This window comes from Anomaloglossus baeobatrachus, chromosome 2 (assembly GCF_048569485.1).
Source record: "Anomaloglossus baeobatrachus isolate aAnoBae1 chromosome 2, aAnoBae1.hap1, whole genome shotgun sequence".
In the NCBI taxonomy this organism is placed as follows: Eukaryota; Metazoa; Chordata; class Amphibia; order Anura; family Aromobatidae; genus Anomaloglossus; species Anomaloglossus baeobatrachus.
In genome coordinates, this window is record NC_134354.1 from 436,303,091 (window position 1) to 436,318,119 (window position 15,029).

The window sequence follows — 15,029 nt, forward strand, 5'->3', positions numbered from 1 at the left end:
TCAAAATTTGCAACATTTGGCTGCAACTCAAGGCAGTTTCACTGCTAAAAGCCATGGAAAGCAGGACTATAAGGCCCTTTGTGCACGCTGTGGTTTTTGCCGCGGTTTTGCTGCATGAATTGCTGAAGAAAATGTTCATAACCTTTCTGCAGTCATTCCCCAGCAAAACGTATGGTAAAAAAAAATGCTGTGTGCACACTGTTTTTTTTCCCTTACAGGTTTTGCTGCAGAATTTCTGTAGCAAAAAGAATGAGCATGTCACTTCTTTTCTGCAGCTACTTGCGGTTTTTGCCATAGATAATGGTTTACCAGGGACCAACCTGCGGAAAAACTGTGGCAAACAGCGGAAAAAAATGCGGGTGCGTTTTTTGACGTGGGTGCGGTATTCTGCCAGAGGGTGTAGATTTTTCTTAAGAAAAGTCCATTTTCTAGTGCGTACATAGCCTAATGAGTGTTTATAGGCAACAGTGAAGCATGATAGAAGTTCCTTGCAAGTTTGGGCCTGCATTTCAGCAAATGGAGTTTTGGATTTGGTTTGGATTAATGGTGTCTTTCATGATGACCAATACAGCCATATTTATTTTGCAGCAGGACAATAACCTCACACATTTGGACAATGTCATTAATAACTGTCTTTGAAGTGATGTCTTGGCCTGATGTCAATATTGTGTCATCCTGGATTTACATGAGGAGACAGAAGGATTTGTACAAGTGTACATCCACAGAAGATCTGTGGGTATCTCTCCCAAGATATTTGGAACAACGTCCCTGTCGAGTTCCGTCAAAAACTGTGTGCAAGTGTACCTAGAAGAAGTGATGCTGTCTTGAAGATAAAGGATGGTCACACTGAATATTCATTTGATTTAAACTTCTCTTTTATTCATTCATTTTGTATTTTGTTAATTGATAAAAATAAACTATTAACATTTCTATTTTTGAAAGCATTCTTACTTTACATTTTTTTTTAAGCTGCCTAAAACTTTTGCACAGCACAGTTTATAAGGCTCTGACTTGTTGAATTTGTTCTACTTCTCCAGCTCTCTCATAGAGAATAAAGGATTGCTTGGCTGAGCATTCCTGTGTGTGGGGATTTCTGAAGATATATCTGTTGGTTTCTCTGTAGATGGGGCCATTAAATCAAAAATAGTCAACCACGGTGAGGTAGAGATCTATTGTAGTTTTATAGAATTTACTAAAAAAATAACAATTTAAAAAGAACTCTTCATACAGAAAGAAGCGGCGCTATGGTAATATAAAGAAAATGTTTTGTCTGGTAAATCCCCATCCCACTTTTTTACCCCATCAGTGTTTTTGTCTGGTACAGCGGTGATGACATGCCAACCATGCATAGGTGACCACTGCATTCATTACATTGGTCACAAGTATCTTGTGCCGTAAATGCATCAGAAAGGCTGGTGATTATATTTACAAGCTGTCAGTGATCTACCAACAGGTTATAATCTACTGGGTCTGAATAATTTAATAGCAGAATTTAAGCAGAGGAAGGATGAGGAAAGAGTTTACACAACTCTATTAATATTTACTTTAACTAAAATTTGGCCTATGGTAGGATCAAGGGAGAAATGGAATATGTAAAACAGCTCTTGGCAACATTCAAATGCTGTATTGGTTAATCTAGCACATAGCCCTCCATCTGTGGGTTACGTCTTACATTCAATGTGCTATGACCCTAGTTTATAGTAGTGGTGGCTTCACATTCATTATATCATATACAGAATATCACAAAAGTGAGTACACTTCTCACATTTTTGTAAATATTTTATGTTGAATCTCTTTTATTAAAGTTTTAAAAGAGCAACAAAATTGTCCATACAAACATAACATGTCAAAACATCCACAGTGTACACAGAAATTCTTGAAAAGTAAGAGTACAACAGTTGTTATCTAGAACCAAATCTTCTACACATTTTTGAGGAAGAAGTCATTTACCAATGCCTTCAATACGTTTATAGATAAACAGGAAAGATATAGAAAAGGGAATGAAAAGAAAGAAGAGAAAAGAAGGAAATGGGATGGAAAGAGGGCAAGAGAAGACAAAACAAAAAAATATAACCCCTCACCCCTATTGTACATACAGTTAGGTCCAGAAATATTTGGACAGTGACACAAGTTTTGTTATTTTAGCTGTTTACAAAAACATGTTCAGAAATACAATTATATATATAATATGGGCTGAAAGTGCACACTCCCAGCTGCAATATGAGAGTTTTCACATCCAAATCGGAGAAAGGGTTTAGGAATCATAGCTCTGTAATGCATAGCCTCCTCTTTTTAAAGGGACCAAAAGTAATTGGACAAGGGACTCTAAGGGCTGCAATTAACTCTGAAGTCGTCTCCCTCGTTAACCTGTAATCAATGAAGTAGTTAAAAGGTTTGGGGTTGATTACAGGTGTGTGGTTTTGCATTTGGAAGCTGTTGCTGTGACCAGACAACATGCGGTCTAAGGAACTCTCAATTGAGGTGAAGCAGAACATCCTGAGGCTGAAAAAAAAGAAAAAATCCATCAGAGAGATAGTGGACATGCTTGGAGTAGCAAAATCAACAGTCGGGTACATTCTGAGAAAAAAGGAATTGACTGGTGAGCTTGGGAACTCAAAAAGGCCTGGGCGTCCACGGATGACAACAGTGGTGTATGATCGCCGCATACTTTCTTTGGTGAAGAAGAACCCGTTCACAACATCAACTGAAGTCCAGAACACTCTCAGTGAAGTAGGTGTATCTGTCTCTAAGTCAACAGTAAAGAGAAGACTCCATGAAAGTAAATACAAAGGGTTCACATCTAGATGCAAACCATTCATCAATTCCAAAAATAGACAGGCCAGAGTTAAATTTGCTGAAAAACACCTCATGAAGCCAGCTCAGTTCTGGAAAAGTATTCTATGGACAGATGAGACAAAGATCAACCTGTACCAGAATGATGGGAAGAAAAAAGTTTGGAGAAGAAAGGGAACGGCACATGATCCAAGGCACACCACATCCTTTGTAAAACATGGTGGAGGCAACGTGATGGCATGGGCATGCATGGCTTTCAATGGCACTGGGTCACTTGTGTTTATTGATGACATAACAGCAGACAAGAGTAGCCGGATGAATTCTGAAGTGTACCGGGATATACTTTCAGCCCAGATTCAGCCAAATGCCGCAAAGTTGATCGGACGGCGCTTCATAGTACAGATGGACAATAACCCCAAGCATACAGCCAAAGCTACCCAGGAGTTCATGAGTGCAAAAAAGTGGAACATTCTGCAATGGCCAAGTCAATCACCAGATCTTAACCCAATTGAGTATGCATTTCACTTGCTCAAATCCAGACTTAAGACGGAAAGACCCACAAACAAGCAAGACCTGAAGGCTGCGGCTATAAAGGCCTGGCAAAGCATTAAGAAGGAGGAAACCCAGCGTTTGGTGATGTCCATGGGTTCCAGACTTAAGGCAGTGATTGCCTCCAAAGGATTCGCAACAAAATATTGAAAATAAAAATATTTTGTTTGGGTTTGGTTTATTTGTCCAATTACTTTTGACCTCCTAAAATGTGGAGTGTTTGTAAAGAAATGTGTACAATTCCTACAATTTCTATCAGATATTTTTGTTCAAACCTTCAAATTAAACGTTACAATCTGCACTTGAATTCTGTTGTAGATGTTTCATTTCAAATCCAATGTGGTGGCATGCAGAGCCCAACTCGCGAAAATTGTGTCACTGTCCAAATATTTCTGGACCTAACTGTACATACTGCCTCGCCTTCCCTCCTGATCTCAGAACACCCCTCAAGAGAACACAATCAAGGGGAAAAATCCGGGAGGAGAGGACCGATGCGAAGGGAGGAACAGAGCCCTCAGGAGTTAGGGAGCAAGGATAAAAATGCCGGAGAGTCTAAAAACAGGATCCAGGGGCTCCATATTTGTTGGAATTTGTCTGTAGTGCCATTAAATTCCGTGGTCAGGTATTCCATGTTATAAAGGCTGCTCATCTCCCCGTACCACTCCTCCAGGGTTGGAGACTGTGAGGAACGCCAATGCCTGGGTATAACCATGCGGACCGCCGCCAGACAAAATCTCAATAGTCCCTTCCTCTGAGAATTAATCCTGGGAGGACAGATAAAAGGGCCGCCTGTGGCGTGTTAGGAGCATTATCCCCACTTATCTTATCATGGACAGAAAAAACAGAGTCCCAGAATGGTTTAACTCCACCACAACTCCACCAAATATGCAGCATGGTACCCCGTTCCGCTCCACACCTCCAACACTGATCAGAGACAGAGGGAAAGACAGCATGTAGTGTAGCAGGACATCGGCACCAACGGGTTAATATCTTATAATTTTTTTCCTGTGCCGCACAGGCCATAGAACACTTATGTGTAAATAGGAATGCTTTACCCCAATTGGCCTCTGAGATTTCAGTCCCCAGCTCCTCATTCAATCTCTCCATGAAGTTAGTATTCACTATTTCAGTGTGTTGGATCAGTAGAGTTTATATGAGGGAGACTGTGTGTGCTGGTAGCGACTCCAGGAGAAATAATTGCTCAAATTGTGTAATAGCAGAAGAGAAAATCCTTTCCCTACCCCCTTCAGAAAGGAAGAAACGAATCTGAAAATATTGAAACCAGGGAAGAGGCCCCTCTTCTTCAGAGGCAGCCACTGCACCATAAGGAGGTAAGCTGTTGCCCCTAAGGATATGGAAAAAACGAGTATCCTCACTCTACCTTCTACCCAAAAAATGATCCACTCCCAAGTCAGGGTGGAAGTCTGGGTTAGAGAAAAAGAGTGAGAGGGGTCCAGGACCCTGAGAGAGAGAGTCCCTGCCAACCTCTGCATCCCACGTCATCAGAGCAGCTTTTAAAAGGTCATCCTGAGGACCAAGTGAGGCTCAGTTTTTTGGGTCAATCCAGGGGACATGTAAATATTTTATTATATCTTTTCATGGAACAACACCGAAGATATGACACTCTGATACAGTGTAAAGTAGTCAGTGTACAGCTTGTATAACAGTGTAAATTTGGTGTGCCCTCTAAATAACTAAACACAGCCAATAATGTGTGAACCACTGGCAACAAAAGAGAAAATGGCCAAATTGTATCCAAAGTGTCAATATTTTGTGTGGCCCCCATTATTAATAAGCACTGCCTTAACTCTCTTGGGCATTATAGCGTCACAGGAGCCAATGAAATCCTCTTCCACGCCTCCATGACTAGATTGAATGGTCATCTTGGAGGTGTGTTGGGGGTTGTTATCATGTTGAACTACTCCCCTGTGGCCCAATTTTGGAAGGGAGATGATCATGCTCTGCTACAGTACGTCACTGTAAATGTTGGCTGTCATGGTTCCCTTAATGAACTAGTTCCCCACAGCCGGCAGCATTCATACAGCCCCAAGCTATGATAATACGACCACCATTCTTGAATGTAGGCAAGAGGCACTTGTCTTTGTACTTCTCACCTGGTTACCACTACGCACACTTGAAACCATCTGAACCAAGTAAGGTTATCTTGGTCTCGTCAGACCACAGGATATAGTTCCAGTAATCCATGTCCTTAGTCTGCTTGTCTTCATCAAACTGGTCTGTGGGCTTTCTTGCGCATCATCTTCAGAAGATGTTTCCTTCTGGGACAACAATATGCAGACCAATTTGATGCAGTGTGTAGTGATTGGTCTGAGCACTGGCAGGCAAACCCCCCTTCCCCACCTTTAAAACCTACAGCAATGCTGGCAGCACTCATATGTCTAATTTGAAAAGACAACATCAATATATGATGTTGAGCACATACACTCAACTTCTTTGGTTGGACATGGCAAGGCTGGTTTTGAGTGGAACATGTCTTGCTAAACCTCTGTATGGTCTTGGCCACCGTGCTGCAGCTCACTTTCGGGGTGTTGTCAATCTTCTCATAGCTTAGGCCATCTTTATGTAGAGCAACAGTTCTTTTTTTCAGATTTTAATGGTAATCTTTGCCATGAGGTGCCATGTTAACCTTCCAGTGACCAGTATGAGAAAGTGTGTGAGCGATAACACCAAATCTAGCACACCTGCTTCCCATTCACATCTGAGGCCTTGTAACACTGAGTCACATGACACTCTGGAGGGAAAATGGCTAATTGAATTTTGTGCAAAATAAAAAATTCCTTTTATTTTTGTCATTATCTGGTTTATGCAACTTTTATTGAAAATAACAGTACAGTTGTTTACCTGAAGAAACCTGTTAAATGTATGGGAATCTCTAAAATATGGTTTTAGGTTTTTCATTTACATAGCTACAAAAAATTGCCCACAGAACATATATGTTTGCTAGGGTGAGCGGACCCTGACTGAAAAAGTCCAGATCTGTACGGTTTCAAAGCTGCCCAGGTGCTGGACCCGGGGCCGGAATTCTGGGTGTACAATCCGGATTCGGCACTGGGGAAATAAAAGAAAAAATAAAGAAATCAAGATTTAAGCGAGCGTTTCATACTTACGGAGACTCTGTCTCATGGCGGCAAACTGCTTCCGGGTCGCGCATTCACTTCCTGTACTGTGTAATAGGCTCATCGCATACACTCAGCTTTCCTCGCTTTCCCCGTCCACTGGCAGTCCTGTCATCTGTGATTGGTTGCAGTCAGACGCGTCCCCAGCCTGTGACAGTGTCTGCCTGCAGTCTTTGCTCATCATGGCTCAGTCTTGTTCTATGGCCGCTTGCTGTGAGATGTAGCGGAGCTGGAAGCGGCGTGGGACCCCATGTGGATTACACCGGTCCTGGAGGGGTGTTTGGGGATAATAAAGTGGTGAAAGGGGGAGTGTTTTTGTATTTTATTCCAAATAAAGGATTTATTCTCTGTGTTTGTACTTATTTACTTTCATTTACAGGTGTGATGCAGGTATCCCATAGACACCTGTGCCATCACTAACCTAGGGTTTAGTACCAGCTGTGCGGTGTTATTAACCCCTGCTATTACCCCAATTGCCACCACACCTTGGCAATTGAAAGATCCGGTAAAGCACGAGGATTGTCACATCTAGTGGATGCGGCAATACCGGGCATCTGCGGGCGTAGAATACCAGCCTCGAGCTGGCTTTATCTTGGCTGCGTATCAAAGTTGGAGGGGGGAAGGACCGCATGTTGTTTTTTTTTTAAATTTATTTATTTAAATAAAAAAAATGCCGCATGCAGTTTCTCTTAGGCCAGAGTCACACTTGCGAGTGACTCGCACGAGTCTCTCATCACCCAGCACAGCCGCACACTCTTCTGACAGGAGCAGGTCGGCCACATGTGTTTCTATGTACCTGCACGCTCATGTTCAGAGAGCAGCAGGCCGTGCTGGGTGATGTCATGCCAGACTCACACGAGTCTCACATCTCATCACCCGCCACAGCCACACATTCTTCTGACAGGCACGCGCTCATACCCCCCTATCCCTTCCACCAACATTTTTAATCTCCGGATTTTGTCCTCATAGACTTAAATGAGTACTGGATTCCGGAGCGGATATGTTTTGTTTTTTGTTTTTTTTTCAAATTTAGCAGGTTTTTTTTTGCGAGTTCAACCAGCTCTAATGTTTGTTTACCAAAAACTCTTTACTTAATCACAGTGTATACACAGACCTTGCTAGTTTAAAAGCATAAGTTTTACAAATCTTTTTATTAAAAATCAAAGTATCCTGGGCCCTCAATTTTTTTTCAAGCATTGGGATATTTATTTACCTTTTTTTTTTCTATTTCAGAATAAACGGATTAGTAAAATCTCTGCTGCGTTTCTGGAATACAAAGAGCATTTATGTACACAGGTATATTATATTATAGTGGAAGATAACCTTGTTTAAGTGTAGTACATGAGGGTGCATCAATTTGGACAACCTATATCAGACTGGACGCAACAGAATAGTAAGCTATGGTGTTGTGTGCAGCTAAAAAGACAGACGGTACAGGAAAAGTTTTTGTCGTGTAATACTTTGGACTTTTTGCTTAAATTAAATCTATGGTTAATTTGGGGATAACCTTTTAAACCAATATTTTTGGATAGCACTCAGTAAGTTGAAAATCAAATACACTATGCCATTCTGAAACTAGAAAAGGATTAAGCCTCATCAAAAAAAAACAAAACAAAAAGAAAAAGCACCATAAAGTTTATACTGGCTAAATATGAGTAAGCAATGCACTTATCTTTATTAAAGGGGTTGGCCCATTCATTACATGTCCTTTTCATGGGAACTAACTGACATGGCACTTTACTAAATACCTTGCATTTCTAAATAACCTGAGCTGGTCCTCTAGTTACATGATATTTGGCTGCATGGCCATATTTTCCCCTAACCACCGGAGATCTGGTGCCTAGGGTGGCGGGTTGCAGGAGGGTGGCACTGGATTGCTAAAAGTAAGAAAAAGAAATCTTATAATTTTCCCTCTCCTCCCCTCAGTCGGCATCTTTGCCAGAGTAGAAGTGGTAGGGTCAGCAATGTAGTGGTGCAGTGTGGGGGGAGAGGTAGGCTCTATATGGAGATGGGGAAGAATAGAGGACTCAGTATAGACATGGGACAGTATAGAAGAGGCTCAGTAATGAGATGAGAGGGGGCTCTGTATTGTGATCAGTATGAGGAGTCTGTGAATGGAGAAGGGGCAGCATGGGGGGCTGTCTATGAAGAAGGGGCATTATGGAGATAGGGCAGCATGGGAAGGACAGTGTGAAGAGGAGGCTCAGTATGGAGTGAGGAGGATAGTGTGAAGATATTGAGTGGAGGTCATTGGAGGGAGCAATGTGGAGGTCCTAGTTTATTAGGAAGGATGGTGTGTTGGTGACCCTGATCACGACAGTACCTTCAATGCACAGTGACTCTACGCTCCTACTCCTCATTAGAGAGGGCGATGGAGCGCACTGTCAATATGCATTGACAGTGCTATCCACATTGAGCAGGGCACTCCTTCTAAGCACATGTCACAATTGACAACGGACACATGCTCAGTAGAGCAGGAACTAGCACAGCCCCTGAAATGGCCTTCACCTCTAACACTTGGGTCAGGTTGTGGTCAGAGGCAGCGGCACTGACTGCACAAAGCGGGTTGCAGAGCAGAATTCCCTGAAAAAAAAGATATTGTGGGCACATACACTTAGGCTGTGTCCGCACATTGCGTTTTTTCCTGCATTAACGCTGCGTTTTGAACTGCAGCGTTTCCGTGCCAAATTGCATGCGTTCTGCTTCCCCAGCAAAGTCTATGAGAAGTCCGAAAATTCAATGTCAACGCTGCATTTTTAAACGCAGTGTTTTGGATGCCAAGAATCGCTGCGGAAAAAAAAGCAGCATGTCACGTCTTTTGTGCGTTGCAGCTGCGTTCTCCACCCATTGAAATTAATGATGTGGTTCAAAACGCAACCAAAATGCACTTGGGCTGCATTTTTGTTGCGTTCCGCATGCTTTTTTGACAAACAAAACGCAGGTCTTTCGGTCTCTCTGTCCATGTCGATCAATCTCTCTCTGTCTGTTGGTTTCTTTCTCTGTCAGTTGGTAGCTCTGTCTGTCTCTCTCTCTGTCCGTCGGTCCGTCTCTCCCTCTCTCTTTCATACTCACCGATCACGGGCGCGGTGCTGCACAGCTGTCACAAAGCTCCGGCGGATTTTCCTCTTTTGAAAATGCCGGCCGCTCATTATTCCATCTCTTATTCCTGGTTTCCCGGCCAACCGGCGCCTATGCAGTCAGACATGCCCCCACGCTGAGTGACAGCTGTCTCACTGCAACAAATCACAGCCGCCAGTGGGCGGGTCTATATTGTGCAGTAAAATAAATAAATAACTTAAAAAAATAATGTGTGGTCCCCCCATATTTTGATACCAGCCTAGGTAAAGCCATACGGCTGAAGGCAGGTATTCCCAGGATGGGGAGATCCACGTTATGGGGAGCCCCCCAGCCTAACAATATCAGCCAGCAGCCACCCAGAATTGCCGCATCCATTAAATGCGACAGTCCCGGGACTCTACAGGACTCATCCCGAATTGCCCTGGTGCGGTGGCAATCGGGGTAATAAGGAGTTAATGGCAGCCCATAGCTGCCACTAAGTCCTAGGTTAATCATGGCAGGCGTATACCCGAGATACTTTCCATGAATAACCTTTAAGTTAAAGAAAATAAACACAAACACCGGAAAATCCTTTATTTGGAATAAAAGACAAATAAACACCCTCTTTCACCACTTTATTAAAATCTCCAAACACCCCCCCCTAGTCCGACGTAATCCACATGAGGTCCCACGACGCATCCAACACTGCTACATGAAGCAGACAGGAGCGGCCACAGACCACAACCGCTCTGTCAGCTCCATGCAGCAACTGAAGTGAGCCGTGCGATCAGCGGTGACGTCACTCAGGTGACCCGCGGCCACTGCTCTCAGGTGGAGGACTGCAGCTGGCCGTGGGTCACCTGAGTGATGGCACCACTGATCGCGCGGTTCACTTCAGTCACTCAGGGGATTTGCGGTCACCGGTGAGTCCTTCACCTGTGATCGCAAATCAGGCCGTGGCACACAGACATAGCCGCGCAATGACAATGAAGTCGGGTGAAGTTCATCCGAGTTCATTCTCATCGCGCGACTCTGTTTCTGTCTGCTGTCAGCGGGCATGTAGCAGAGCTGAATTTCCGTGGGACCGCACTGTCAAAAATGCATGCAAAACGCATGCAAAATGCATCCAAAATGCATGCGTTTTGGATGCATTTTTTTTTTTACAAACGCAGTGTTTACAGTTGTCCAGTCTTCCAGAGGGTGCGTTCTTTTCCGCACTACACAAAACGCAACGTGCGCACATACCCTTAGTCTGATTTACCAGTAGGGGGCGTGACCACTTATCTGGCTGAGAATCTTCTCTCTTCCTGTGATATACAGTCAAAATCTCCATCTGTTCTGTACTTTGGAAACTGACAGGTTGGTGTAGCTTTCACGCTGAGTGTTGGGAGAGACACGCAGCAAGTGGACTCCTGGGAACAAAGGAGGCTGAAACACAAAGGGAGGGGGTGTAACCAGAAGGCTCCTGATCTGACCCTGACACTAGGGGGCCCTGCGCTAGCTCTCAAATTACAGGTACCTATAAGGGTTATGAGGTGTGGCCCACCAACGTGCCCCTGTCTCCTAGCCAGACCCTAGGACTAAATCCCACCACCCACCAATCCACAGAGGGGAAAACAAACACAGAAATAAACAGCAAAAGGGGAAAAAGGAAAAATAACAACTAGAGGGAAACTACAGAATATACAGCAACAGTAGTCTGAACCCACATGCACTTCTGAGCAGCAACTTCTCCAAGTGAAGAGTATAACCCGCACTGGAGGAGTGAGAGAGGCCCCATGTTATAAAGGACCTTAATTACCAGCTGGAGGAAAAGCTCCTCCAACCTGGCAAGGAAACAGAAAAAAACCTAAATCAAGCGTCCATTAACGTTTGGACGATCGCCGGGCCCTTCTGCACCTGGTCCCAGCAGCAGCACCTGAAGGTCCAGACACATCCGTAACAGTAGCTTGCAGAGAGGGTGGGTATGGTTGTTGTATGGGTGGGTGAGGCTGCATTCAGCAGAACTCACACTGTTCTGGTAAATGCTACTTCGTCAGTCTCCCTACAACCTCTCTCTTGTATCTGTATGTATACAGCAGAGTGTATATACATTAACACACTGCTGTAAACCTTGTGTAGTGCATATATAAATCTTTCTGTATTCTGTCTTATATTAATACATTCATATTTCTCTCCCCATCCATCCATTTATCCATGTCATCCACCCTATCTAAAAACAGCACAGAAAAAAAGGCAGTCTTACCAAAAACCAAGTCACAATACCAAAGAACTGCAAGATGCAACAGACCCCATAATAAAAGCATGGGAAGTATAGGTGCAAATACTGTTGCAACAACCAGTCGCATGGCTACCATTCATAGATGGGGTGGTTGCCCAATATTATAAATGCACACGAGTAAGGTTTACATAGGCGTCCAGTGCTACAAATATGGGTTATGCACAGTGTCTGGCAGTCTATTAGTGACTCCTATACTATTAGGTCAGGTGGGCTGCTAGGCACTATATCAGTGCCCCTTACACACACCATAATTTACTCCATGAACATTAAAGGGCCTGCCTGTATCCTGCATATAAATGAAAACGTGCAATAAGAACATGAAAATGTGTATAAAAGTTTGCAACCCACATCAAGGGTCCTCATTGTCTTACAAGTCCCTACATTAAAACAATTCACTGAAAAGGAAACATTTTTTTTAAAAAAAATCACAAACAAAAGACAGACGTTCTTACAAATCCCAGGTCATAATACCAAATCACTACAGGATGCTGCAGGCCTCCATGATAAAGGCAGGGGCAGAACATGCAGGGGGTGGTTGCCTAGTATTATAATTGCATTGCATAGGGCTCCAATCACACAAATGTGTGATGCACAGTGTCTGCCTTACAGCCTGTTGTTGATGCCTATGAGTGCACCCCTTAAGGACAGACCCCGATTTACCCAGCCATCACTATATGTTGCCGGGTTGTGTTGGTGGACAGGGCTCCATTTAGCAGAGCTCAAAGTGTTCCTGTACATACTAGTGCTCCAGACTCCCTACAGACCCAGCTCTCACTTGTATCTGTATCTATACAGCAGGGTCTATATACATGTACTTGCATCCTGCACTATACACTTACGCATGCCTGATGAAGGGACCTGAGAAGTCTTGAAAGCTTGCTTTGTAAAGTCAGTTATTTTATTTTAGTTAGCCATCAAAAGGTATCAGAACTACAAGAATATAATTTTGTTTCGCTCACTGAGAGCAATCAATCATGATTGAAGTATGCACTCCAAATGCATGTAGGTCTGGTGATCCACGGCTGTTCGAAGAATTACGGCCTGTTACGTAGATGTGTTAATGTAGCTTAAAGTGTAACAGAATTAAAGGGAACTGGTCACAAGCAGTTCTGTGTGGATATTACTAATCCCTGCCTAACCGTCCCTGTATACACTAGCATAGATAAAGGGATCTTTAGGAAAAGTATTTCTAAAGATCTTTTATCGTATGTTAATGAGCTCGGGACTAGTCCCCTGGACGTTAGTTCCCCTAGCTCCATTAGCTTGTTAGTACGCCCCTGTGGGCATGCTAATGAATGCACAGTGTCAAAGGATGATCTCACTCACCTATCCGCTGCCATCGCGTCCGACGCTGGATTTTGGCTCAGTGCGCATGACCTCGGAGTTTAGGTCATGCGCACTACTTCAGTTTGAAGGCAGAACACGTACACCTGACTTCATAGTGCACATGATCGAATCTCCAGGGTCATGGGCACTGAGCCAAAATCCAGTGTCGGGCGGTGATGGCAGCGGAGAGGTGAGTGAGATCATGCATGTTAGCACACCCACAGTGGTATATTAACATGCTAATGGTGCCGACTAGCCAGGGGAACTAGCGCCCAGGGGACTAGTGCCCTCGCTCATTAGCATACTGGGAAAGATGTTTAGAAATACTTTTTCTAAAGATCTCTATCTATGCTAGTAGTGTATACAGGGACGGTTAGGCAGGAATTAGCAATATGCACCCAGAACTGCTCGAGGTTCTGGGTGCATATTGGACCTGACAGGTTCCCTTTAAGCAAGTTATAAAGGTCTCAGCACAAAAGCTTTTAGCCCAAAAAATCTATGTCTACAGACTTTTTTCCAGAAGAAAACCAAGTAATAATTGGCAATTCCCAGTATTAGCCTGGGAGTTTAATTTAGGTGTGGTGCCCCATTTGGCAGAGCAGAGAGCTGATAAAACTCTTTCTGAGATGTTGGGCAGCACACACACCCATTTTGCCTAACTTGTGTCAGGCATATCAATATCCTTCTCTAAAGGGTGCTTGCATTACCCAGCAATATCGGTCATAACATTTCTATCACCAGAGTGAATAAAGTGGCACTTGGCAGTAGAGGTAGATGTTGCTGGAGCAGGCCCAGGTAATATATGTAATACAAGTAATATGGAATTGTGACCAACAAGTGACAATAAAGCCATGCACAATAATATCCAAATCAATAAAGAGCAGGTGCTCACATATAGTACATGAAAACACAATCTAGCATAACAACCGGACTACCCCTGACACGCATTTTGCATTTAGCTTTCCCAAGGAGTTGTTAAAGCTGACCACTTTTTTCCACTTTTATTGTCCTTAACTTTTTTATATTATACCCAACTGAAATCTTGTATTTATTTGTTGTCATACAAATAAGTGTATTATTGCTCATATTTAGTCTAAAGGCCGCTTTATACACTACGATATCGGTACCGATATCGCTAGCGTGCGTACCCGCCCCCATCGGTTGTGCGACACGGGCAAATCTCTGCCCGTGTTGCATAACATCACCCGGACCTGTCACATGGACTTACCTTCCCTGCGACGTCGCTGTGACCGGCGAACCGCCTCCTTTCTAAGGGGGCGGTTCGTTCAGCGTCACAGCGATGTCACAGCAGCGTCACTGAACCGCCGCCCAATAGAAGCGGAGGGGCGGAGATGAGCGGGACGTAACATCCCGCCCACCTCCTTCCTTCCGCATTGTGGCCGGGACGCAGGTAAGGTGAGGTTCCTTGTTCCTGCGGTGTCACACGGAGCGATGTGTGCTGCCGCAGGAATGAGGAACAACTTTGTTACTGCTGCAGTAACGATATTTGAGAATGGACCCCCATGTTACCGATGAGCGATTTTGCACATTTTTGCGACAATGCAAAATCACTCATAGGTGTCACACGCAACGGCATCGCTAAAGCGACCGGATGTGCGTCACAAATTCCGTGACTCCAACGAGATCACTTGAGCGATGTCGTAGCGTGTAAAGCCCGCCTTAGTGTATATACTTTTTGGCACTATTCTTTTCTTTTTTGAAGTAAGAGATGTGGGGGTATTTATCTTTGTCAGGGAGCACATGAGAATCCCATTTTCTGGGGACGTTTTCATAACTGTCCAGGGTTTCCATCTGAGGGGACTGATGTAGTGTGTACCCAGGTGTACTTGCCATCTAATATATATAGTTGAATGTGTGTATGTATG

The 15,029-nt window shown here is 43.8% G+C and overlaps 1 protein-coding gene across 2 annotated transcripts in view; it reads left to right on the forward strand.

The window, feature by feature from the left end:
- Positions 1-15,029, forward strand: part of LOC142290230 (uncharacterized) — a 114,080-nt gene that overhangs the window by 91,309 nt on the left and 7,742 nt on the right. Inside the window, exon 5 of one of the 2 annotated variants that reach the window (XM_075334181.1) lies at positions 7,713-7,775. The exons of the other annotated variant lie outside the window; for it this stretch is intronic. Coding sequence (XP_075190296.1) covers positions 7,713-7,775 — 63 coding nt within the window. The remainder of the gene's footprint in view (positions 1-7,712; positions 7,776-15,029) is intronic. 2 annotated transcript variants of the gene reach the window in all.